Source organism: Microtus oregoni, unplaced genomic scaffold, assembly GCF_018167655.1.
Source record: "Microtus oregoni isolate MIOR12 unplaced genomic scaffold, Mior012 000010F_ref0000083, whole genome shotgun sequence".
Lineage (NCBI taxonomy): Eukaryota > Metazoa > Chordata > Mammalia > Rodentia > Cricetidae > Microtus > Microtus oregoni.
Window position 1 is genome coordinate 459,974 of NW_024543069.1, and position 27,963 is coordinate 487,936.

At 37.5% G+C, this 27,963-nt stretch overlaps 2 protein-coding genes across 6 annotated transcripts in view; one reads left to right on the top strand and one right to left on the bottom strand.

Annotated features, from left to right (window-relative positions):
* Window positions 1-27,963, bottom strand: part of Lrba (LPS responsive beige-like anchor protein) — a 478,937-nt gene that overhangs the window by 193,909 nt on the left and 257,065 nt on the right. For all 5 annotated transcript variants that reach the window (XM_041659437.1, XM_041659438.1, XM_041659435.1 and 2 more), the window contains exons 38-40: window positions 26,192-26,316; window positions 18,716-18,862; window positions 16,128-16,264 (exon numbers count right to left, since the gene is read on the bottom strand). In XM_041659437.1, coding sequence (XP_041515371.1) covers window positions 16,128-16,264; window positions 18,716-18,862; window positions 26,192-26,316 — 409 coding nt within the window. The remainder of the gene's footprint in view (window positions 1-16,127; window positions 16,265-18,715; window positions 18,863-26,191; window positions 26,317-27,963) is intronic.
* On the top strand, window positions 10,201-12,815 carry Mab21l2 (mab-21 like 2). The gene has a single exon (XM_041659441.1). It carries the CDS (start codon window positions 11,186-11,188, stop codon window positions 12,263-12,265), a length of 1,080 nt encoding a protein of 359 aa, XP_041515375.1. The 5' UTR covers window positions 10,201-11,185; the 3' UTR covers window positions 12,266-12,815.

Consider the following 27,963-nt stretch of genomic DNA (forward strand, 5'->3'; position numbering starts at 1 on the left):
ACTAAAAGAAATCCTGCATTAAGAACCTAGAAGCCCCAAAAGATGGTTAACATTAATTTAGGGATATGAATGACACTTTCATAAATACTAGCCACAGAATCCTAAAGCTTCTTAAAACATGTCTAGTAACCATCTTCTGTAAATTCAGTTTTTATTCCTTGTATCTTAAAAATAAGACAGAATAGAATGCTCACACAGACATGTAACTATAACCTTAAGAAAATACTGTTAAGTACCAATACCTTTGCTTTGTCTTAACTTGCTTTCTTTAAAAGGGATTTGTAGTTTGCAGGGGACATGAGGAAGTGATTCATGTGACCGTGAAGGTTGCTCCACAGCGAGATGATGCTACAGATTAAACTTGGGTCTGCAGAATGTCACAGTGTTAAACAAGATATCATAACGATAAGTTATTTAAGGAAGTTTAAAAAAACATTTACTTTTCTGTCTTATTTCAATTTGTTTAAAGTTTGTAGAAAATGTAAACATGTGATAATTTGCAAAGATCATGGAACAACCCCAACTCCTAGCTATAAATATTATATTCTTTTATTTTACTTAAATACTGAAACAAAACAGATTGGTTTGAATGTAAAATATCTCAAAATTAGAATAACTCTAGGTTTAGTCAAAAGTTGTTACATGCTTGGGGTCACATAAATATAAATTGTATCTTCTTTAAATGTAAATATCTACATGAAATGTTTTAAAAACAAAGTTCAGAAGTAATCATAACTCATCAAACTTTAGCAACTGAATGATCCCTCTATCCTTACTGTTTTATTGTAAAAAAAATAATAAAAAACAAACTTTAAAGTCAAATAACAACCACTGAATTACATTTGCAAAGGTTCAAGTCTTCCCTCCCCCACCCCCATTTATGACTGGTTTGTAGTTAAAACTTTTAGAGATTAGAAATTTTAATGTATTTGGAAACATAATTTTTAATTAATTAAATTTTGTGATAGAACAATCACCAAAGAATACATAAAATGCTAGTCTAATCAAAATAAAACTATATAACCTAACTTAAATATCATTTTAGATTACCCTTAGAAATAATTGGGTCATTTCTATCTTTATGAAGCATATATGATCTGATACTGAAAGTTATTAAAACCAAGTGCTGATTTTCAGAGTTGCACAGACACATCCAAATCAAAACTTCAGAATGTTTCAGTATTGTAACTGCTTCTTCCATTGCCAGGTCTTATACATGTTCGTGAGGAGAAGTTTAGCTCTGTAACATCCATTCCTCAACCTAAACCTCCCAGTCACTTGTCAGTTAAGGGTTGGGCGATTTATTGACCGACTCTGGATGCATACTGTCAGTGCTGAAGGAAATATGAGGGAGGGTTGTCGCTACTGTTCCGGGGCTCATTGATAATGACATACCTGCCTCTGTCATCCATTACCCATACTACAAACTACTTAGACCTAACTGAAAAATCAATAGTCTACTTGCACCGGTTCCTGTGGCTGCCCCTTTTGATTGTCAGCTCCTGTCTAGGGTCAGCACTTACATGAAAGGGGCTGTGACTGCCTGATGCTTTCAGGACAACCTAACGATATGAAACTAGCCAACAGAACAGTAAATTCTGTCTCCCTGCCCTCCTCATCAATTAGGCTTTGACTAGGCTTGCCTGTAGAAACCTGACCTTTTAAGTTTAGGTGAATATGGACTAGCTGAACACACCATTGCCCTCAGCACTGAGCCAGGAAATCTACTGACAGGTTAAACAAAACAGAAGGTTGTAACTGTCATAATTTGCATTGCACTTTCACGCCAACAAGGGTGTTATCAGTGGGGGCAAGCCCTGGAACACACAACTCCAGCACCCTGAAGTCACACTACTCATAAATTTTCAAGTGAAGTGAGATAAAACATAAATTCACAAACAGCAATGCATTTCTCATCTCTTGGTCTTTTAGGTTTGCACTTTGCAAACCCATAGAGTGCCTATCAACAACTCTCCTGGTGGCCACACGGCACTGCTAAATGCACAGACGAAGGACTTCCAATGAACTTAACACAAAACTGAAGTACTCAGCTTCGCTCATTCAAAAGCTATCAGAGAGAACTCACAACACAGCAAAAGAGATTGCTGATCTCTATTTGGAAATGAGGACAACTGGATCACAACCTATTTTTTTCTTGCATCACTTCTCTCCCTAAAAAATATCCAAGCTTAGACAAGCAAGGAATTGCATATGTGAAAGGAAGTGTTGAAAGTATTTCCTACCATGATTCTCTGATACAGCATCTTTTACAGTTTGAGAGAAAACTAGGAACATCTGTAAAAATCAAAGATGTTAACACATTTATGCCTGTCAAATCTTCTGATGAAAACAAGCGAAGAGCATGGGAAAGTATAAAAATTTCCTTCTTTGGGGACACATGTGAGAATCACATCTCAGCTTGGATACATATTTTAATGAATTATGAACTTAGAAAATAATAGCTTCTTAGAGTCATGTCATTTCTTTAAGAAGACACATTTTAAAATTAATTGTAACTTAAAATCATTTGGCTTCAAAAATGAATATTTATAAAACAGCAATCTTCATGAAAATATGTAACTCTTGAATTCATTCATTATTTAGGAAAGAAAAGGTATCTGTCAGCCTTGTTCACACCTTATATGCATATCTTTATAAGAATACAGATCATGTTTCATTTTGATGGTCCAATTTTTTATAAACAGCATTCCTAAAATTTCTCTCAAGTTGTTCTTTTGTTGTGTTTCCCAACTATCTGCAATCTAGAATGTGTTTTCTCTATAATGGTCTGAAAGAGCTGTAATTACCTATGGTTTTTCTCATTAAAAACTTTCATAATCCTGTGCCAGAGCAACACCGAAAGGAGATAATTTCACGAAAATTATTCTGCTTAAAGCATACTCATCAAGCTCAACAGCAACTGTTATATTATTCGTTGTTAGGACAGACAGACACAAGAGATCACTTAATTCAAGCCCCCGTTTCAGGGCTGAAAACAGTTTATTTTCAGCACTGAGGATGTGAATGCAAGTCTGAGGTAGACTTGAGGAAAACACTGCGACCCCGTCTTAAAATTCATTTTTTAGATTGTGACTTGATCGAGCCGCCCTGGTAGCTTTTGTTCCTCAAATGGATCCTCTCTATTGACACTCACAAGAGTATGCTTTTATTTTAAGTATCCCAGTAGGTTCTTCTGTACAGTAACAACCTTTCACAGTTAAAAAAAAAAACAAAAATTATTTGTATCATTCATTATTTATCAAAAGTTTGGGCCAGTTTTCAGAAAATACTGAAAAATTTTGGAGCATTTAACAAAAAGTTGCCGTAGACAAATAACTTTGGGATTGAGGACCCAGCGGAGAACAGTGAGAACCTTGCTGACCTCGCTGATGATTAACTATGCATCTGGTAGTCTTGCGGGTCCTCTGTGTGTGCACCTAGCTGATAGCAAAGTGAAAGGGCATGGACAGTGTCTGCTCCCAGCAAGCAAATCACTTAGAAACAGTCAGAGCCACAGATCAAAGATTTTCGACTTTATCTACACTGATTTAAACTACTAACTTGGATTTTGTCTACAGACAAAACAAGTTACAAAATAAGAGAATGGCTCTTTAGGATCCGAAGATAACAGGAGATAGGATGGGAAAATTCAGAGAAGAAACAAAGGGCTAGAACTTGATATCCATAGGCCAAAGCAGCTATTTTTTTTTAATCCTCACACTATTTTACATAGTTGTAGGAAAAAAGTTTTTTATTCCTTGGATCATCAAATGTTATTTCATTTCTATTATACAGATACCTTAGGATTTTCTGTTGTTGTTTAGCCACTCCAAGAAATCATCTCTGCATATTATCTTTAAGTTCAAACGTCTGAAGGAAGATTAGGCTTTTACCATTATTAAAATAGAACATTCATAAAAAATGTTCTGCTGTCTGAGGGGGATATTAGTCGGCTATAACACTATAATACAGATGGAGTACTGTAAGGACACTGATTGTCAATAAAGAGCATAAACTGGCTGGTTTTCTTTCTTTTAAAAAATAATTTATTTAACTTTATTTTATGTTCATTGCTGTGTAGGTGTCAGATCCCCTGGAAGTGGAGTTATGGACAGTTGTGAGCTGCCGTGTGGGTGCTGGGAATTGAACCCAGGTCCTCTGGAAAAAGCAGCCAGTGCTCTTTACTGCTGAGCCATCTCTCCAGGCCCCTGGTTAGTTTTCTTAAAACATAATAAAAATGTATTCATATGATATGCTTATCTGGTAATTCAAAAATGGGTCCTCAAAAATATCACATACAACCCAAGAAAAACATGGAGCAAACTCTCAAGTCTTATATTTTGAATTTAGTATACTTCAGTACTGCCGAAATCTGCATCACTACTCTCATTCTCTTTCCATTTATGTCTGCTACTAAGCATAAGAGATGAAAGAAATGGAATAACAGCATCAAGATTCCAAGAAACACACTATGTATAAAAAGTTGCATTATTTTCATATAAACATCACACCTTTAAGCCATAAAATCCTGTTTTCTTTACCAATAAATTCAGTATTGATTACTTCTGGCTTACTGTTCATCTTCTGAAAGTGACATTAAATCCCAGGTAAATGCAGTTCCTTAGGAAGAAGAGACTCAAAGAGCAATCCATATATTACATGCTCAGTCATTAATGGTTAAGATTTGGCTCTGCTATCTGAATTCTTTTCTCTCAGATGTATAGTAAAAATCAAAAGTAAAGCCAAATCCATTTGGCAGGTAAATTTTAATATTTGACTCACAGAACATTAGTAAGTTTAAATTACTTGAAATTTTTATTTAAATAAGGAAAGGAAGAAGGTAGTAACGGAAAGAAACTTATCCAACTTTTAAAAAAAATACTTATGTTTATGGAAATTAAAGAATGAAATAACCAAAAAGCTAATGATGTTTTGGTAATGCCAAAACCATAGATAACCTAGATGAGAATGCAGTAAAGCTCAAATACTTGCTAAGTTTGCTTCTGTTTCCAGGCTTCACTCCCCAACTCTCCTATAACGTGTTAACTTTCAGCCAGGCTACCGGCTATCTCCATTTGCCAAGCAGAAGTTCCCTAGGTTAGTCGTGTATGTCTCCGTGAGATCAAATTATGTATACTTTAATGTGGTACTCATTTGAACTCATATTGTTCAACTTGGGAGAAAAACTTAACATATATGTATGTATATATATATATATATATATATATATATATATATATATAATATTTTCAACCTTCTCATCTTACTCAATGACGCCAGGGTTAGAAATGTACTAGTTTTAATTTAATCAAATGTACTAGTTTTAATTTAATCAAATACCACAGTAATATGGAAGTGTTAGCAGTGTTATGGAAGGTAATTTTAAAAACTCAGTGAAAGCCATCACTTTACCTGACATAACATTATCTTAAGTTCAAACTATTTAAATGCGAACAGATACTCTTGAGCTACAAATCAAAGAGGAGACAAGGATTTTCTGTTGTTTTGAAGCTATTTTGTAAACCAGAATGAAGTATTTAGCAGCATGCTTGACCATTTAAAATAATTAAACAAAAAAATGAAGTAGTCAAAGAAAATATTCAATAATTGGTTTTTACAAATTAATTCCAGAGTAATAATTATCAATACCTTAGAAACTTGTGGAAAACTTCAGAGTTTTGGAAAGTCACATCAGTGATTGATAGAAAATGACAGATAATAGTAAAAAATAAATAAAACCTGCATATAGTACAATATCCATGATTGTTGGAATTTCTCTCATATATTTAAATTTAGTTATTTCTACAAAATTCCATCAAAACCAGCACACAAAGCACGTCTGGGTAATTTACTTTCTTTCCAGCCTTTACTAGTAGCTTTTAAAATCACAGAATAATTTTTATTTCCAAAATTATATTTTGAGTACAATATTAGAGATTTGTTTTTCAAAAATCAAGTATTATTTTTTATAATGACATCAATTAACTTAATATATAAAGACTAACACTCCGGTCACTACACGGGCACTAGATTTTTCAAAATTGGAGCAGGGGCTAAGAACGTATGCAAACAGAAAAACAGAGGCCTCTGCATTCTGCAAAGTATAAGCACTTCAGAGACCTTTTAAAAGAGAATAATTTAATTATTTTCTGAATGTTTCTAAAATGCTTTCAGGAAGTCGAGATCTTATCATATAAAACCTGTGTATCCTTGTAAAGATGGTTAGACTCCACCATACTATTTCTATACACCATAAAATAGATACCTTTGAAATCTCACTAATCTGTTAAAGTAAAAACTGCACTGAAGTTTAATCCAGTAAACGTATCTCTAAGGAAAGATCAGCACAGAACAAAACAGTTTAGGGATCCTGTGCTCAGTGCAAACGTAAACAGGATTAGGACTGTCAGGCACACAGAAGCTAGCTCTGCTTCTGAGGAAAACGTGGCCACTGCTGCATCCGCGTCCCCATGCACACACCCCTGCAGCAGCAGGCCTCCCGGGCCATGCAGGGATGTATGAAATGACAGGCAGAGGGCATTGGCTTGCTTTTTTCCCCCAGATTGTTTGCCCCTAAAGGGAAGGCAGGGTGCTTTTTCAAAGCACTTAAGCTGGGTCTAAGTCAATGCTAACAAAAAATATAACTGAATTCTCTAGGCAAGAAAGTTTCATAATCGGGTTATTCACTACTTTTCAAGAAAATCTGAAAAACAAATCCAAGTTCAATATTGTTTAGGATGAACTAATAAGGTTAATACTCTAGCCTAACTGCCTGTTATTTTTCAACTAGAAGAATTTTCAGCTACTCTGTAGGCCCTCCTCCTGATTTTAGCAGGTCCTGATTTTAGCACCTCCATTCCAGGTCCTGATTCTAACTGGAACTGTAAAATAGCCCTCAGGTTTAAATACAGTAATCTTTCAAATAACCTGCATAAGTAGGTAACTTCTTAATTTCCACGTTAGCGCTCACATTGGTTTTGATGAAGGAAGATATACAATTAATGGCCACAAGTTTATTTAATTATGATCAAGTAAAACCAGGGTGCACAGAGAAGTAGCCTGGCTGCTAGACCTCAAACATTCTTGTATCACAGAAAATAGCAGAGTGATTGCTCTAGCCACACTCGACTTGCAAAGGAACAGGAACTAATGTTTTAAACATGTCCATATTTTATAGTTACTAAAAGTATACCCACCTCAGTACATTTCTAGATGTTCCAACTGGAATGATAAGAAATGTTATTATGCCCAGAGAAGTCTGAAGATTCTGCATTACCCACAATCCAAAGGGGGAAACCCACCCTCCATGCCCTCCTTCCTTTCAGGAATGTCTTGCAGTCAGCCAGCCCTGAGCCACAGTTCTGGGCAGAAGCATGCTGATATTGGCACTGCCTAAACCAAACAAACAAGATGTTTAACAGTCAAATAAAATGTCCTGCAGTCTCCCTAATGAATTTGTCAAGGACCATCAGATTTCGCTCCCCCTCCTTTGCCTCATTAACTCAAGTATGATGAGACGGATTATAACAAGAGAATACAGATCAATCGGTCTGAAGACTTGAAGTGGCTTTTAGCCTCTAGAGTTTCTTTCTCTCTCGGTTTCCTTAATAGAACATCGTATCTTCTGCAGAAGGAGCTGCCACTTCGTTTTAATACACCATCAAGGAGCTGCTGATGGACTTCTATACCAACATACATAAAAGCAGAGGTGACAGGGGCTCTTCAATTATAGCCTCCTCAGATACCGTTTCCCCCTTCAATTATTCAACCAGGGAGAAGAGCCACAAACAGCAGAAGCAGCTTTCCGCCAAGGCAGTGGAAAGAGGTAGGGGGGAGGGGGCAGTGTTTGCTGGAAGTGTTTAAGTTTATTGCTCGAATGATGTTTCTAATTAGCACCACAGCGATAAATTAAAGTCGCCTTTGTTTAACTGATTTATTATTTACTAGAGCATCTACCTTAGACAGGGTAAATTGGTAATGAATTGTTTTTAAATCAAAACATTTGTAACGTTTTGTCATTCTTCGCCTCTAGGTAGAAGTGGAGAAACTGTAGAAAAGGGTGCAGGATGTGAGGGAACTTGCTCAGGTTGGAAAAGGGGAATACAGTGGGTGTGCATGTCCCTTAGCTCGAAGATTGGCCAGCAGAGCTGGGTCAGCCGGCACCAAGGGCTTGAACTGGCCATGTGCACGCTGCAGACCTGGCCCCTGGAGGATGTGGAGGAACTCTGCACCTGGGCCTTACCATCAGTCTCCGCCCCGCGCTGCCTGAGGGACTTACTTGTTCCAAGCTTCTCACTATCTATGGTCACACACACCCCGTGGGAGTGCAGCCCTCTGGCCAGTAAATGCAGAAAGCGCTGGTTACGGGGCGTGGGCTCGGTCCAGCAGCAGCAGATTTTCTGGCCAGCGGGAAAGCTGCAGCGGGTTGCCCAGTACTGCTATTAGTCCTAGGACCTCCACTGAAACTACTGTCTCAGAGGCTCGCTAATGCTTACTTTCCAAGGTTCTTCCCAATACCTCGCTACTGAAGACAGTCCCTAAGCAATAAATCCCGCTTGATTTTAAAAAGAAAAAGCCAAATTTTCTTTAGAAAGGAGCCAGCCGAATCTCCAGCCATCCGGACACACCAAAGACTAAGAACATATGAAGGGGTAGAGATCCAAGTGCTTCATGCCAAACAGACAGAGAAATTAGCTTTCCAGGTAGCAACTGAGTTCTGGTTGGGTTTCAAAAACACAAGTCAAGCTTTCCTATGGGGGCTTTTACAAAAGCCACACACAAGGTTTTGCAAGAAAAAAAAAAAAAGAAAAAAGCTAAAGATTTCATTTTTTCCAAGCACATAAGCCACACCTGAAATATCAGCCAAATCCAATTAAAAACAGTCCTAACTACCTGAGTGTATTAAAATGAATGAGAATCCTGACATCTTAAATTCAAAGATAAAACCTCAGAAGCAAGTCAATCACCTTACTCTTCCAAAAGTCCTACAAGGTGGCCGTCACACAGCTTGACAGGGATAATACATAATTCTAAAGAACACACATGAGTTTCGGTGGGATGCCAGAGGAAGAGGATGGCCATCTGGGTAATCAATAACAGGACAGTTATGGATTTCTGTCCCAGCCAACTCCTTTAAGAGCAAGAGTCAATTATGAAAATAACACGACTTTAAACCAGAAGCTGTACTGCCGGAGAATATGTTCAAAATTAAGGTCACAATACAAAAATATTAAGAAAACTTGAATTCAGATTCAATTTTCCTTTCCTTCATTTTAATTTAATTCAAAATGATTTTAGTAGTTTATTTTAATTAATAAGTATAACCTAGTGATGAATACCTCATATAATTTACACTGTTTTCAGAACTCAAGTATTTCCTCTAGTTATTGCTTAGTTCTTGTAATGGTAAAATAGTGACACAGAGATATCCGAATCTAACTATGAAATAACGATCGAATAACGTACTTGGACTAGTTTCTGTATTGTTCATTTTTTCGGCAGCATACGGAAATTACTAACCAGAGATTTACGGTTATAGACCCTCATCATATACCCTCCTTTACACAGACACGACAATCGCTCCAGCTCCTGGCAACAAGGGGAGAGGAGGGAGAGAGAAGGAAGACTTTACTAGAGGGGAAAAAAAAAAAACAGAAAAAATAGGTATCAAAATGTTAAGTCCTTTCCCAAGCTCCCCTTTGTGCTCCCATCTGCCTTCAAGCCAAAGACAGTTTGTTAGAGTCTGCACCTTGTGCAGAATGTTCAGAGAATTAAAAACAAAAGTGAACCTCACTTAAAAGCACTCCATTACTACTTTCCGGCCATTGCTCCAGCCATAGCCAGAGCAGAAGCCCTTCTAGAAAGACTCTCCTTTTCTTCATCGCAACTGGTAAGAAGGATGAAAGAAGACGGGGCTAGAAAACGGGTTAGCATTTGACTTTTATCTTGTCTTATTTTCTTACTTTTCTCCCCCCCCCCACCCCCCGAACCTTATCAAGTGCAGTGAGGTGGCAGCTATGTCTTCTCTCTCTCTCTCTCTCTCTCTCTCTCTCTCTCTCTCTCTCTCTTCTCTAGGATTGGCTAAAGCCCTGACAGCTTGCATAGGGATTGTAGGAATTGAAGCTCCACCCCCTCACGATGGCCCAGAGACCATTCATAAACTAAGAGAGAGAGAGAGAGAGAGAGAGAGAGAGAGAGAGAGAGAGAGAGGTGGGGGCAGGTATCAGAGGGCAGAGGACAGGAGGGAGAAGTGGAGTCTGCACAAGCAACCCAGAGGAGAGGAAAAACCCGGACTCCTTAGGACTACGCACAAGATACAACGTCAGCAAGGACTTAGTCACACTAAAATAGATTTTGCGAGGGCCAAAAGTATAAATAACGAGACAGAAATGAGTATCAAGCAACTTGCAGCGGTTTGCACCTAGAGAAAGGAAGAACCCTCCACAAACAAACCAACTCAATCCAAACAACGCCTCCAGTAGGAAATCAGGAAAACTGCGACGCCACAACCCCTGGGAAGAGAGGAGACCAGCACACTGAGACCGCGGGGCGTCTGCAAACCTCAGAGTGCGCAGCGGCCTGAGCTGTACTTCGCGGCTCTCCGGGCATTAATTACATCCTTCACTTTCCTCTTGGGGGAGGGTAAGGAAGGCATCACCTACGCTGAGTGAAAACGTCCTACCAGCGAGAGAGAAATTTTAGGATGAACCACTGAATGTTTTGCTCTTATTTTAAAAATTTCCTTGGCACTTATAAGACTTCATTTCCAGATATCTGAGCAATCGTGGCTGGTGAGGACATCTAAGCCTAGCCTCTTGGTAACCTAATTTTTTTCTCTCTTACCATTTCATCCATCTCCCCCACAAGAAGTTTTTCATCTTTATTTATCCTCATTTCACTTATCAAAAAAAAGTGAAAAAAGTGCCAGCTGGTACTTTTAAAAATCATATTCTTTCTAATTTTCTGCGCAAGAAAGGAAAAAAAAAAGATTTCCAACGAGGGAAAAGAAAAGGCCAGCCGGCTATATCAGCAGCCGGTCAGCCCAGGTGGAAAGCAAGAGTGAAATTGGGGCCTCAGGGGGAACGCACCGCCTTTCCACAGCCGCAGGGCCACCACCAGTGCGTGAGCCTTGGATCCCTCAACGTATTGCGAGACGCCGGTGTACAGCCCGGACCTGTGCCCCAACATGATCGCCGCTCAGGCCAAGCTGGTTTACCAGCTCAATAAATACTACACCGAGCGCTGCCAGGCGCGCAAGGCAGCGATCGCCAAGACCATCCGAGAGGTCTGCAAGGTAGTGTCGGATGTGCTGAAGGAAGTGGAGGTGCAGGAGCCGCGCTTCATCAGCTCTCTGAGCGAGATCGACGCCCGCTATGAGGGGCTGGAGGTCATCTCACCCACCGAGTTCGAGGTGGTGCTCTACCTCAACCAGATGGGCGTCTTCAACTTCGTGGACGACGGATCTCTGCCAGGCTGTGCGGTGCTCAAACTAAGCGATGGGCGGAAGCGGAGCATGTCTCTCTGGGTCGAGTTCATCACAGCATCTGGCTACCTCTCTGCGCGCAAGATCCGCTCGCGTTTCCAGACGCTAGTCGCCCAGGCGGTGGACAAGTGCAGCTACCGGGACGTGGTCAAGATGATCGCCGACACGAGTGAGGTCAAGTTGCGCATCAGGGAGCGCTACGTGGTGCAAATCACTCCAGCGTTCAAGTGCACCGGGATCTGGCCTCGCAGTGCGGCACAGTGGCCTATGCCCCACATCCCCTGGCCCGGCCCCAATCGGGTGGCAGAGGTCAAGGCTGAAGGATTCAACTTGCTCTCCAAGGAGTGCTACTCGCTAACTGGCAAGCAGAGCTCCGCAGAAAGCGACGCCTGGGTGCTGCAGTTCGGTGAGGCAGAGAACCGCTTGCTGATGGGCGGCTGTAGAAACAAGTGCCTCTCGGTGCTGAAGACGCTGCGGGACCGCCACTTGGAGCTGCCGGGCCAACCGCTCAATAACTACCACATGAAGACGCTGCTGCTGTACGAGTGCGAGAAACACCCGAGGGAAACGGACTGGGACGAGGCTTGCCTGGGCGACCGTCTGAACGGCATCCTGCTGCAGCTCATCTCCTGCCTGCAGTGCCGCCGCTGCCCTCACTACTTTTTGCCCAATCTCGACCTCTTCCAGGGCAAGCCCCACTCGGCCCTGGAGAGCGCTGCCAAGCAGACCTGGAGGTTGGCCAGGGAAATCCTCACCAATCCCAAAAGCTTGGACAAACTATAGAGTGCTGTGCGGACTGCGTGGAAAGCAACACAAACGGGCATGCTCTCCCAGAACATACACACAGACAACGGCAAAAACTCTAAAACACAAACTTTTATGGAAATCACCTGAAAGAACGGGAGTAGACGGAAGACCTCCTCAATTAAGAAGCAAACAAAAGAGGGCAAATCAACCAAAAAAAATTTACATTCTTGCACAAAAGTGATCGTTTCCTTCCAAACAATGTGAACTTAAAGATCACACAAAAGAAGCAATCGGGCTTTGCCACCAACACAAAATGAAACCCAAGGTACATTTTTCAAATCCATGTATAGTAGTTTCCCTCCTTTTCCTTCTTTACACCCCTTCCTTGTTTTGGATTGCTAGAATGATTGTCACCAAGTGAAAAAAAATTATTTAACTATATGTGAAATTTCTTTTTACAAAGTTTTACTGATGTGAAATGCGTCTCAGTGCCAATGTCAATGTGCCCCTCCCTCCTTCTTGCACCTCTAACCCTGGCCCTAAAATGTCTTGTTGAAACCAGTAAACCAGTAATAAAAATATTACTTTACATCGTAATTGGCTGCTTGTGGGTTGTTCTTGAATGAAGGCAGATGAGATCACTTTCTATCTTACAAGATGTGAGCTTGAACTAAACGCAGGAAGCTTCCATTTGAGCTTTGATTTGCAAAGTTTAAAATACAGCATATTCTGGAGAATTAATTGCACAAATCTCCAACAAAATCCTTGGTAAAAAGTAAAGTAAGAATTTTATCAATATAAAGTAAATTTGTTTTGTAGATCTTAACAGTAACCATATGTAATACTTAAAAATAAGAAAACAGAACAACATGTTTTTATCCTAAAGTTTAAAATACTAAAAAAGCCTTTCTAAAACTTCTCTACATTATAAATTAGGATTTTTTTATTAAGCTGTAAGTTCTTAAAACTCCAGTGCAAAAGAAATGTTTTTGAACTGTTTTTAATAATGAAGTCATTTCATGTTTTTCCTTCAACTCTTTTGTTTGCTTCAAGTTTCAAACAGTAAAAATAAATAAAATTAGCAAGTAAATCAACTACACCAATAAATAAATAAATAATTGGTGACCGCACTATTCCTCTCCCCTAGCAACTGGCAATATGAACAATTCAGATTCATGTACTACTTTGGTTTTTAAATGATTTCCTTATTAATGCAATAAACATGATCATTTTAATAAAATTTAAATAACTATTTTGAATCAACTTATATAGAAAGAATGTCTTGATAGTATTTTATGTCCTAAAAATAATTCCAAAAATTTAGAAATAAAGAAAGCACCTTCCTTTCCCTGCTTTACTCAGGTAATAATCCCAGACTCATTCCAATGTTTCGTCTCTGATAAAGATTTCTTTTATATGCAATAAAATACTATGCAGAATATAAGATATTAGTAGAACTGAAAATATCCTAAAGAAACAGGTTTGTTCACTTTATGTCCAAAGGACATGTACCTTCTTTTAGCTTTGACAATGTGAGGTACAAGTACAGGATATATTAAATGCTACTCCTAACACTGAAATTTTATCTGTTAAGTTAGTCTATTTTTTAATTTTTACAAAAGATCTATAAATGGATGATGCAGAAGAAAACATTCTAAACAGTGGTTTTCTGATAAAAAGTTTGGGTGGGGGAGGTGTGTGGTGCTAAGAACAGGAGGACTAAGATTACTGAACCCTAGGAAACTCCTGGGCTCTGAAGCCCCAGGCCACTTGACAGAAGAGGCATAAACTGTAGGCTGGCTGCCCTGGGAGAAATAATTCTGTGTCAGAAATACAAGCTTAGGCCCTACCTACTCTGAAATTACCTTTGCCCTTTCAGTGTGCATACTACCGTGTGTGTGTGTGTGTGTGTGTGTGTGTCTTCCTGTAAATATAAAACAAATTCAGTAATTCAGTACACTTACTAATTATTTTAAATAATAAAACATTTTATCCTCTGAGGAAAATGGTCTGAATTTTGAGAACCTATTCAAAGAAAACAAAAGCTACTTGAGGGGAACACAAATAACTTAAGGCATAGTATTTGCCTGAGAGAGTTAAAATGTTGTCTTAAAATAACTATTTTCACTCAAACTATTTCTACCATGAAACAACATTTCAACTAGTTTACAAAAAAGTTATTAAGTCTTGACAAGAAAAAAAATTCCCCATATCAATCTTTCCTTTCCTATTTAACGCAAGTTACAAAAGATTTTTAATGTTAAAAATGTCATTTGTCAGGAAAAGTGTTAGTATTTACAACACAAAAATTTCTTTTAGCATCAATGTCTATACAAAAATCAAAGATTCTGTCAGTAATTGGCTGAAGTACTTTCAAATATGAACTGCCAAGAATTTTGGTGTCTGGAGAATAGGAAGGTTGCAGTATAAGACAAATTTCACGATTAGGCCAAAATATCTTATATTTTACAAGCAACAGTGAAAGAAACCTAATTTAATTATGTTACATAAATAAAAGAAAATCTTAAAAGGTATGGCTTCCCATTAAAAAAAAGGAAATAACTTCAAAGAATCTGATCCTCAAGGCTGACAAAGGTTTTAATTTTAAAAATACCATTGGATCATATTTTAGACTTTAAACTATGTTTGTTTCAAAAGCATAGTAAAATTTCTGAATTAAATCAATCTCCTTTAATTCTGAAGCCATCAGGAATCAAAGAGTTTCAGTAATTTTATTAACCTTTTCCTAATGAAATTATAACATTTTCAGATAATTCAGCATGAGACAAGTACAGAACATTTTAGGCAATAAAATTTTAGAATCCAAGTTTTCTATTCACTAGATTATCTGAGTTATTTAACTCCAGCAACCAGGTCTATCATGGCCTTCCTGTCGCACGGTGCAGCGAGTCCTGCCTGAATACATGCAGCAGTGTGGAAACAACGCGCTCAAAGCAAACATGTATTAAGACAAGAAATGATTTGTCTGCAGAGCTCAACAAAATTGTAACATTTTTCTTAAGAGCATTTTAGAAATACTTCCAAATCATGAAGATTTAACAATTCCACATGACTCCAAAACCACAGAGGGTACAAATAAACTCAGAATGTGTGTATATTATGTGTACATACACACAATAGCAAGTAAAATTAGTTATTACATTTTAAACCACTACTCTTTCTATGGGGCACATATTTGGTTCATTTTCAATAAATTGTTTCCTCAGAACAAATTCTATCACTCACTTTCATTAAATCAATGTTAGATTGGCTTTATGACTATGTTAAAACACAGAAATGTTTCTAAGTAAAACAAAATTGCCATGGTCTGAAAAGTAATCAAAATACCTCCGAAGGGGAAATTACATTTTCATTTAAGAATAGGAAATTATGCAGTGCCTTGTAAAAGCTACCACAGGTAATGGGAAACAGAGGTATCAGACACTGGCAGAGTAGGCTCGCCTGCACCACAGAATAGGAAGTCATGGAGACAAAGCAAAGGTAATGAAACATTTGTATTGTATCCAGAAAATATATGAGCTGAACTAAACAATTCTACTCTCAAGTTCACTGAAGTTTCGTTGTTTAATTCACTCTGGGTCCTTTGAGGCAGAATATATTTATAGACAATGTTCCCTAAGGTCCCTTCCCTCAAAGAACTAATGATAAATGCAATTAAGTGGAAATTGTTTTTGAATTTAAATGAACTTCAATAATCTAACTAGATGGTAAAAGATCTTAAGCTAAGAATGAAAACTGCCTGTAGTAAGCAGAGGCGATTCAGCAAGGGTTTTGAACTAATCTTGTAAGATTTTTATCAAAACCAATCCTACTTAGCAGAATACACTATCCCATAATAATAAAAAAATTAAACCCCCTTCCCTCCTCATCTTCTCACCTTCGGATCAATTTTCTTGAAGTTGGGATCCTCTTCATCCACCTCAAAATACAGTTCAGAGGAGGTGACAGATAGAGTGCCTCTCACTACAACAGAGGGGGCCACAAGCTGGGCTGGTGTGCTCAGGCTAACAGGACCTGCCAAGAGAAAAGATAAGCCATAGGAGTTGGAATGACATTTTTAAAAACTCAAATTTGACCAGAAATAATATTTACTTTTTGAAATTGTTACTTCTAAGAACAGCATGGCTGACCTTGATACCTCGATATTCGATTCTTACAAAACCCAGCTCTGAAGACGCAAAGTCTGGATTCTCATACGATAAGATTTATAACACGCAGTTAACGATAATGGTAAACTGAGAAGCAATTATCTTACAGGGAGTGTGTAAAATGTTGGCCTAATCTCTAGGTAAAACGGAGGCTATGCCTAAATAAGCCCATCCACGTTCTATTAGAAAGCCAGCCTCAGGCTACCAACAACATGGAATAACAGCCAGGGGCAAGCAGGCCTGATAGGCTCCCAGGGCCAGGGGTGACTTTAGAGCTTGGAGGCACGGGTACCAGAGGACTAGCTTTATGGGTAAAATGTCTGGAAATCCTCTGATGAACCCCCTCCTCTGAAAAAGATTCTGTACCGGGTTCCCCCTCACACAAGACTGATAAAAATATCTCTTCTCAAAGTGTCCTTTCTGCCGTTAAATATTGCTCAGTGCCTCCAAATCTAATATTAGTGTAGTTCAGGGACTCTGGGAATAAACAGCTGGAGGGTGGGTTTCCAAGTGAATGAATTTTTATTGGAATAATCAAATCTCCACAGGGCTTATCAAAGAGACAAATCAGACTGCTACTGAAAACAATAGATGCACTATAGACAGAACAGCATTAGGTACCTTACAGCTAACCCTAAAGTAGGGACTAAAATTAATTAATATATGTATGTATGTATGTATGTATGTATACACATACACACACATATTTGGAGATAGATTCAGGGCAAATATGAAATCCTACAACAATTTCTCATTGTACAAATACTGTACAAGAAAAGAGTCAAAGAGAAGACTGGCATTTATAATTCTGAATTAATATAGTGCCTATAAACAAGGTGCACCTATTCAGGTGGTCAATGGGTGAATAAGTGTTTCAAAATCCAGATGAATTGACATTTCCATCGATTGCTTGAAGTGTGATGGTCCTTAATCTCACATCAATCTTAATGTGTGCCAGTAGGACAATGGGAGGGATGCTCTGCGGAGATCAGAGCAGGCTTTGCCCTCTATTCCCAATGTACAGATGCATTGTGTTTGCAGATGGGGAGCAGATAGCTTCAAAACAGTCATGATTTCCCAAAGCTCATCCCTGTAAATGGATGAAATAAGCATCTATGTGTTCTTTTGCTGTCTCCTTTTGCCCTCTGTACATTAGCATGTAATCCTGAGCAGAAATAACATTTTTTCAATCATTCTCAGACATTCAATTACAGGGTAAGGAGACAGCTGCAGAAGCTGGTGCCGTCTAGATTCTACAGAAGACCCCTGACAATTTCCACTTCATTTCAAACCCACACCACTTTATTAGTGTGGATTACTTCTTAATCCCATTGCCATTGTCAAGATTATATAATTAAACTCCCTTTCACCTCTATTACGGTGAGAACATATCGTCAGTCATAAGAATAAGGGTAAAATAAGGAAGGAGATGGATAAGTGGATGTGAAGGAAAAGACCGGAACAGAGTATCCTCCTTAACCTCCATTCCCACCACAGGCCCCTGAACAGGCACACTCCAATTAATTTTATTCTACTTTGAGAGGTTTGCAGTCATGAAAGCATTGTTTTTCACTAGCTGTTTGCCCTGCAAGGTAGCACAAGGTTGGAGGTGTATTGTCAATTGAAAGCTTTCAAATACCTTTTCTCTTAAAATCACTGAAATGCCAACTATGTAATTTTCACACATAAAAACTATGTGCTTTTTTCATATTTTCCTCAAGAAAAACAAGTAATTAATAATAATTACAATCACAGACCCCAAAGGTAAAACATCTTTTAATGAATGACTTAAAGCCAAACAAGTGAATATTTTTCCACAAGGAAAATAAAAGTGAGAATTTGCTAAGTATATATCAAGATTCCTATATTATCAAACTGCATAAATCCCATGGAATTCTTGGGGTTCACTTTTTGAGTGACTTAAATGTATTTCCCTAAGAGTCTATATTTAAAACAAACAGACTCCAATTTTTGTTTAGAAAACAGTTGGCAGAATTTCACTTATTTTATAGAGTATATCAACTTCCAAAGGATACATGCAGCAATTCTGTTGTGGCTGCTTTTAATTTTTTTGTCTCAATGAAAATTATACATAAAAGAAAAAGATCAGGAAGGTCAGAGGACTGGGAAGAATAAAGAAACAGGAGGAATTATAGCAGATGAAGGGAGAAACACTGGGAAGAACAAAAACCAATTTCTAGTTAATGTAATTGTGGATGTAGGCTTGGTAGTCCCAGTGGTCACAGCTGAAAAAGTAAGTAATTAGATGCTCATTGTCCCAGAGCCAGCTGAAATATCTGCGCAGCCACTGAATTACCGGCAAGATTCTCTAAATCTTTCTCATCCACGGATGACAGAGTATCGTCGTCGCCTTCCAGGAGGGCCTCGTTTTCAGAGTTCTGATTTCCTAAAGCCTGACTCTTGATGGACTGTTTTCCTTTAGCAAGGATGTCTTCATCTGCGGCTGAAATGAAAAGGAAACAATGCTGTCCATCAGCAGTGGAGGAACACGGGCAGAGAGAGTGGTAGGGCTACAGGAAGGGTAGGTAGCCAGAGAGTGGGTAAAGTGACCAGGATGGCACACACGCTCCTTCTGACAAACTCGATTCCCCAAGCTAGTGTAATGTTACCCTGAACAAGCACCTTAATCCCATTAAATCTGACCCTTGCACTGCTCACCCAGCCATTTATTTACTTATAGTTACAGCAGGAAAGGATTCCGAAGCAGCCTCCCCTCCCCCGCAATTTGTTGTTTAGTGGAAAAAAATCAGAACCCAGTCTAGGAAACAATGCTTATTTAATATGGAAAAATAATGAGGAGCCATTCATTCCTCTGAATATATTACCCTGGAATGTATTTGGAAAGGGCCAGGGAGTGTCCACAAGAGTGGTCAGCGCTTGGGGGGACACCAGCCAATGAGGATGGAGGTCCAAACCCCAAAGCCCTCTGGGACACTAATAAAGCTCCAGCAGCTGCATTTTGTTCTTCATTCCCTCCTCCTCCTGCCCAGGGCCCTCGTCCACAGTTTCACACATCCTCCCCTGCCCACGATACTAACACAAATATTAAGAGAGGTTCTGTAGCAAGCAAGCAGAGGCTCCTCGCTCCCTCCTCTGCTGTTTAAACTAAAGGGCTAAGACGCCCCGGGGGCAATCATAACAGAACAGTAGGCTGAGAGGCTTCTGGGCAACAAGGCCAGGGAATGAGGGGCAACTGAACCAAAGAAAGGAACCACCTTGCAGCTGGAAGGCGAGCACCCGAACCTGACTGGCTCGCCAGCGCCACTCTGATGCTCCCAGCCGGCAATTTTCCCCAGCAAAGCCAACAATCAGCTAGGGCTTGTTTGAGAAAGCTCAAAGAAGGTGTGTCTTTCCTAGCGTTCAATTTCTCTGAATACTGTCACAGAAGAGAAAGTTCAGGACCTGTTTCCAGCTAGGGATGTGAAGCACCTGATCCACCCAGGCTGGGGCTACTGGTAGGGAAATCCAATGGTGAGGCTTTTGCCCTACCACGGTTTCTGCCCAGTATAAGGTTCAAGGAATAAAACCATGGTTTGAAGCGACCTTCCGCAACCTATGGGTTGCAATCCCTCTGGGGGACGCATATCAAATATCCTGTATTTCAGATATTTACATTACGACTTATAACAGTAGCAAAATAACACTTATGAAGTAACAACGAAATAATTTTATGTTTGGGTGTCACCACAACATGAGAAACTATAAAAAGGGATTGTAGCATTAGGAAGGTTGAGAACCATTGGTTTAGAGTTATGTTTTATTTTATATTTATTGTGAATTAATCATGTATATCATTAACATGTAAGATTTATGGCACTAAATGGAATATGAGGCTTTTATATTTAATAAGGAAGTCATAGGAAGAAACGTTCTGTATTTAGCTTTGAATGCATTGTACAAGTAAATAAAATTTCATTTTTTTCATCTCTGCAATATAGCATAGTAAAGTGTACAAATGGAAATCTCAGTAAATATTTGAAAAGTTTAATATTAAATGTTTAATATTTAATATTAAAACTCCTTTATTTTTCAAAACCTACAGGGAAACATACCAATTACTACCATTTTAGAAAAAAAAACAGCACTATGGTTCTTTAACATTGTTTACAATAAATAATATAGATTCCCTACACTAAAATAAAAATTGTCTTAATTCAAACAAGATCTTACAAACATATAAGCAGCTTGACTAAAAAAACAAAACAAGAACAAAAACTGTCTGGTGAGAAACTCAAAAGAAAGCATCTAAGCTCCCGTTACACATTAAATTATAAGACATTTTCATTCACCAGTTAGATTTTGGTACAGAACTGATGTGCTACTTTCTTTTTATTTTTTTAATTTATAACTCTCTTCAAAGCAAAAATACAACAAATAAGGATAAGATTACATAGCATTTACTATATGATGAAAATATTTTACACACTTAACTCATTTCATCCTTAGGAGCCTTCTAATTCCTCGATTCCAGGTAAGAAAACAGACCCAGGGAGGTTATATAATTTGCCTAAGGTAAAAGGACCCATGATGACTGCAGACAAGACACAGAAACAGGCCTGGTGGTGCTGGACTTGGAGGTCAAGCCCCTGTGCCATACCAGCTCTTGGACAGAAGACAGCAGAAAAGAAAAACCACTGTGCAAATATGAATGTCTTTTTAATTTACTAATTCTTTGCTTCTCGTGGTGAATTTAAAAGACCAAGTAAGAATTACGAGTTAAAAAATTCAAAAGCTAAATTTGATATCAAACGAGAGATAAAGTATTGCATCCACTACACCCTACAGGGTCACTGCCATACAGATCATGAAGTAAACCAAGTTTATTTGAAAAGGAAAGCCATTTAATCTGTAAATATTTACAAAAAACACAGTTCTTGGTAGCAATATGCAATGGCTTAAAACAGTTCGATAAATTCCTTCCTTTAAATAGCTGCTAAAAATATAAAGTGCTATCCTACCCAACTGGGACTTGAAAGTTTTTAAATATGTTCTCATCATGCTGACTCATACTAAAACAAAGCAACTTTTGAATTAAATAGTTTTGTGAAAAAATTTCTGTAGTAAAGTGCACTAAATGCATACAAAGAGCCACTTTAATTTATTTATTTACTTATTTTTACAAGCCCAGATTCTGGAATTGTTCAATCTCAACTGAAAAACCTCTTGTCCTAGAAAGTATGCAGCTTACTGATATTTAGAATGGCCTTCCTGTAATTAACTCCCCCTGGAGGATTTTAAGCGAGCAGCAGTAAAATTACCAACAGTTCTCTAATACACACCACATGCGCGGGGGCCCAGTCCTCAGTGGTCTAATAGCCTTCTGCTAGGGAATTCTTTCTTCAAAATTAGAACAAAACTTTCCCAAGCATAAAGCAAAAGATAATTGTCATGTTTATATGTTCTAAGGAAGGATCTAGTTTTAACTTAAATTTGCTTTTTTAGTCAATCAACAATGATAAATAAGTATCAATTATTCTAAAGTATAAATGCCTAATTGGATGAAAATAGGAACATACCGTTGTTTCAAATTTAAAGTGTAAGTCAGATAATTTCTGCTATTAAAAATTTTATTGAACATGATCATTGTTCATATTTTAATAACTTAACTAACTACATTTATCTAATGCCATATTTTATTTTAGTATTTAAGCTAAATTAGTAATCAACGACATTGTTACACAGAATTAAAGAAGTTTATTCAAAGTGGCATCATTAAAATATTTTTACTTCACTGAAGCTAAGAGAAGCCTAAAAAAGAGGCTGGTGCCCAAAATACAAAATTCACGTTCTTGAGAGTAAGGTGCCGTCATGAAGTTATGTATCTATCTATACATCAGAGCAGGTAAGTAAAATTAAAGTATATAACTGTAAACACAGGAAATATAAATTTTCTATCAAACATCCACTGAGCAAGAAACAAGAGTCTTCAGTAGTCCATGTTACAGGGAAAGAGGTTTATGTCTTAAGAAAGAGCTACTTTGCTTCAGAAAACAAAATTACAATTGGGTTAAAGATATGACATCAAACACACAAAATGAATACGGGCATCCATGAGTGTGTTGTGAAGCAAATGCTGTAACTGTACTCTGAGCAGTGACTCTCAGTCAGCTATTACCTTCTCTAACTAGACCTTCTCTATAGTTTACTTCCTCAGGGCTTCGAGCCAATAAAAAATACTCTAGAAAATCTGTCTGAAAGTACAAAGGATACTTTTTTTTTAATCCAAGCACTCATCCTAATGATAGTGGGCTCCCTAAAAGTTTTAGATCTAACACCTGGTGTACACTGATCTCACAGAGAACAACAGTAAATAACATTGCTGAAACTACCAGGAAAATGGTCTGATTTAGGATCTTTTCATGATTTGTTATCCTTAGGAATCCAAATGGGTTTTAGTAGCATTCTATATATTAACAGCATACTCTTAAAGCTAAATACTCCACATATACTTCCGGCATCATGCACACTCTTTACAAACAAAAATGTCTCGAATTAAATCAGATTCTGGTATTAAATAGTTTTAACAGCTGAGTTACAAAAAAATCTGTCATTTAAACATATCTTACATGGCTTTGAAGATTAAGCTTCCATGAAGACAATGACACTGATTTGAAAACCCACCGGGTCCTTGCTAACTTGGGCTTCAGTGCTGTGTGTGCCCTTCCTTACCTCAGTTTCCTTATCTCTAAATAAAAAGGCTACACTTGAGCCTCAGGATCCTTCTAGGTCTGAAACACTCTGATCGTAAAGAACTGGCACACAGGACTCGGTGCATTGGAAATACGCGAGGAACCATTATGACAGACTTACAGCAAATGTGAAAACTGTAAATAGAAGAAAATGTCCTCAAGAACCAAATGCCCATCTTTTCTCGCTGATGCTAATATCCATGAACAACATTTACTTATAAGAGAAAATATTCATTTTAATTTTAAAACATAATTCAGCTTCTGCAAAGTTAAAAGAATCTCCCATTATAACACGACTTTTATAAATAGCCACTTTGGAGGGTCTCTACTTGAAAAATTACCTAAAGCTCTTTTCCCCAAGCAAGTTAATGTGAACTTGGGAAGGGCAATTAAATTGTCAGAATTAAAAAATTTGTTTTTAACTAGAAGGTAGCCAGAAGTAGAGTCATGGGGCTGGTATTGATCGAGCCAACAGAGAACATCACTCTTCAGGTATTTACTCTGCCACCTTTACACCAGAGGCTTTCCTTCAAACCAAATCAATCTGTAAAAAAGATGGCTCACACTACCAAAATACATCACTAATATCCAGCGGCAATTCTATTCAGATGCCTTTCTTTAGTAATGATAATACAACTCAAGATGTTCCAAGATTCTGCATTTTTAAAATGTCTGTCTCCTTAGATAAATGAGTTATAAGTAAAAGAAGTCATAAGCGGTATAACACCCACACAGCAGCCACGGAACAGCTCCTACTGCGATGAAGGAAGTATTCAAAAACAAAATTTCAGTTAACACAAGACCAAGATTGAATGCCAACTTGATAAGTTATTTGACTTAATAAAATCAAGTTAGAAATTAAGCTCTTTGCTCATATCATATTAGCATAAATTATGCTGACATCAAATACACTACAATCTGTATGTTGAGTTTCAGAATCGTGTGCTTTGTCATTTAAAATAATACAAACACACAAAGAATAAAATATAGCTTTTATATTTGTACCGAAGATTATACTAAATAGGTACCTAACATGCAAGTAATAAATATACTGTATCAAACATAATCTATATCCTTAATTATAATACCGCTGCAGGATACACATCTGACTGTTTTTTAAATAAATGTTCTATGCATTTTACAGTTAATCATTATACAATTTATATAAGATATTAGTAAATAAAAGAATCACATAGTATACCTTTGATTCTATCAAATATTCACAATCAAATAAAGATATATATTAACATTTAATTATGACCTAGAATAAGTACAATGACATCTGTGTCTAAATAGGCCCAAAAATCTTACTTAGGTATTGCGAATAAATACTACTGCAGGTGCTTAGAATTTAAAAAGTTAACATTTTATTTTAAAAGGTGAGGTTCAACAATAATTAAAATTTATCCAGTAAGAATCACCTAATTCTTCAAAGTGGTAAAATGTACTATTTGTATAGGAATATATTTAAATTACTTCTATATTTAACCTATACTACTGCATTTTGGATTCAGTTACTGATACTTGAGAATAAAGGATAATCAGTTTCCAATATGTAATTTTATAAACCAAATCCTACCCTTCCTGATGTAAAAGGAAACAGTATACGGTTACCATAGACGCCAGAACTCACAACTTAATGTTAAGTGAGAGTTTAGAATAGAAAAATGTTATTAAGATTTAAACACATCCAACAAAATCTGCATGGCAGAAAAGGATAAAATTGCAAACTTTTCTTAATGAATAGTATCATTAACCACAAAAGTTAAAGGAGAGAAAATGTGTAACTCTGAAGTCTACACCATCACACAAAAAGAGCATGACCCTTCACAGCAAAGCAGGCTAATCAATTCTACATCTCTTCCCCTTCCCCACCCCCCGGAGTTGAAGACACAGGGCCCAGAGACTATTACTGCTTTTAGATCACTTTGTTATTGACTATTCTTGGTATGATCATTTATTTTAACAGACTGATGTCACATTCGGTGTTATATCTGATGACATATTGTAGACATTCTCTTCCAGAAATGGCTCTTTAAGGGTGAGTGCAAGAGGTTAAACGGCCTGACTGAGGCCAAACCCAAGACTACAGATTTTTAATCTAAATTCTTAATATCATCACCTGCATTGAAACATGACATGATACCGCATAAATACATGATTTCTTTGTGCCAATTAAAAACAATAGAAATCAAAGAAAATTCTTAATATCGCTACTGGATATGATTTAACATTTATTTATTTGTGGCATTCATTGCCATTTAATTACAAACTGCAGCATGTTAAATGAATATCCTAATGAGGGGTCAGATGATATCCACCTTAACCAATTTATATTTTGCAGAAATAAAGTAATTTTAATATAGAGAGGGGCGTTTCTCCTTACTATGTTTTAACTGGCTTTCAGAACTTCATGAAGTCCCAAGTGTTGTTCTCTGACTACACAAAGCATATTTCCAATGCAAGAGACCCTGCCTGGCTGTCTCAGTTTCTACCTAAACTGAATCACCATCATATGCTTCATAACAAAGACGGGGAGTGTTTTGTTAAGCTCTGAAAACAAGTTGGTACCGAATAGGAACATATGAAAATAATGTCTATTCTCTTGTCCATGACCATCAATCACAACTGCAAATCAAGGTTTAGCAAGTACTGAGGCACTTGGACATTTATTATCACACCCCTGCTGGAGGAGAACTGTGCATACAGGACAGTACCCGGAAACCTGTGTGGTTTGTAAATTACGTGCTTCTTATGCTCATGAATTCAAGTTGGGCTTGCAGGATTCATTTACTCAAAGCTGAAAGAAAGTGTTGCTTAAAAGGACAAATACTTTAGCCCTGTACTTTGAAACAATGGTTCATGTTAACTAAGTTTTGTATGTGTACTGTAACAAATAAGTACACTTGACACCATAATTTCATGGGATCCTATACAAAGTGCGTCTCCCTCCCCCTTGTGGGGCAAGGCACTGTTAAATGTGGTCTTGGACAGTTCTGCCGTGCCCTGTAATTAAAAAGCTGAACTCTTCCTCACCAAGTGGGGTACCTACTACTACTGGAAGGAATGGCTTAAACACTGACCATGTTCCACGGCTGTTTTTAGTGTCGCTTCAGGATGTGTCGATCCTAGAGGGTTAGGCACAAATCGTCGCCGGCGCCTCAAGTCATCTTCCCAGTAGTCAAGGCGCCAGAACTCACGAGGACGACTACAATGAAACAGAGACGCCACATATGTTAGCAATTATCAAACAGCGTGGAAGCACGGACTTTCTGCATAGAGCTCTCCTTGTTTGCTCTGCCTTTCCCCCCTCTCCTTCCTCTTAATTCTCCCTCCATCTCACACTCTGTAATCTTTAAGTTAGGTATGTCCTTGAAAATTACAATATCACCTTCTAGTCTAAGGAACTCCTTTTCCTTTTCTTGGAAGGTGAAGTGAGCACTAAATACATCATTTTGAATGAATTGCTGACAATGTGATCAGTTTCCCCACACTCTGGTGGCATGTGCTCTGATTTCAGCCTCATTTCAGCCTCAGCAGGGCACCTTTCTCTGTGGCTGCATTTATAAACCAGAATAGGGAAAAGGCTATTATAAATATGGTATAGCATTACCTATATTAATCAAAGTCTGTCCCCCTTCATTTTTCTTCCTAATTTGTGCCTTTTTGCACAAGGTCAGTAAATCATACGATGAATTCTTGGTCCAGAAAGTGTTAACTTTAATGAATATCTCAGTTACATGGTTATGTATGTGATAATAAAATATTACTCTGTTTAGATGTGCAGGAATTTAATTAAAATAATCTCTTAAAATATTCATTACATTTAGCCCCTGAGGCTTAGAACAACACAAGAAAATGCATTTCTTCTCCATTTACTGTTTTTAAATAAACCATTCTTGTGGAGTGAAATAGCAATCTATTTTCAGGCAAATCAGATTGAATTTCTGTTTTATGTAGCCTGTTATTCTATTTAATTAAAAACTACATGCTATATGATGTGCGATAATTACTATATTGAATGCATACTTTTGGAAATTTATTTTTAAAATCCAAGTTCTATGATATTTTCCCCAATTACATAGATCTTTTATATAGCAACACATAAATGTCAGCTTTCTCTGCTGTTAAATACTCATGTCCTAGCATGCTGGAAATATTTTATAAGGAAAATACTCATATAGAGGTTTATTTCTGTTACAACTCAGGAGAATATATTTATACACTAAAGATGTATAGCATGAAAACCTGTAACTTTCAAAAATGAAATAAAAACATATTTATAATTAAAACTTCTGCAGGAATAACTAATAAAAAATCTTACTTGTATTTCATGAGCTAATAAAACTGTACCTGTCAGCTATGACAAATTAATATTCTTTACCAGCTGACTATCCTAAAATACCCAAATAAAGTCAACCTTGTTATGATGTTTTAAAGATACCATCTAGAAAAATAGATTTGTAACAATTATATTTAATTGGTTAAAAGTTAAGTTGTAAAAGCATGAACAACAAAGAGTATATTACTTAAAGAAAATATTTTAAAACAGCAGGAATCCAATGCCCTTTTCAGAGAATATAAAAGAGACAATGAGAACATCAAACACTTCCTTTGTTGATTTTGGTCATGCCCGAAAAGGAGCAAGGATATAAAAATGAAATACAAAAATGTTTGAGTATTATAGTCCTCAAAAAAGGAAAACTGAAACTCACTTACTCTTTATTTCATTGCTTTAGTACCAAGCTTTAAATCAAAACTAATACAACAATACAATTTAAAAATAAATATAAGATATATACAAACTAGATATACAAGCAAAAGAGAACAGTTGTTCGAATTCAGTTAATGAAAT

Coding starts and splice junctions, on each gene's coding strand:
- Mab21l2 (XM_041659441.1), top strand. CDS start 11,186: ATGATCGCCGCTCAGGCCAAGCTGGTTTACCAGCTCAATAAATACTAC.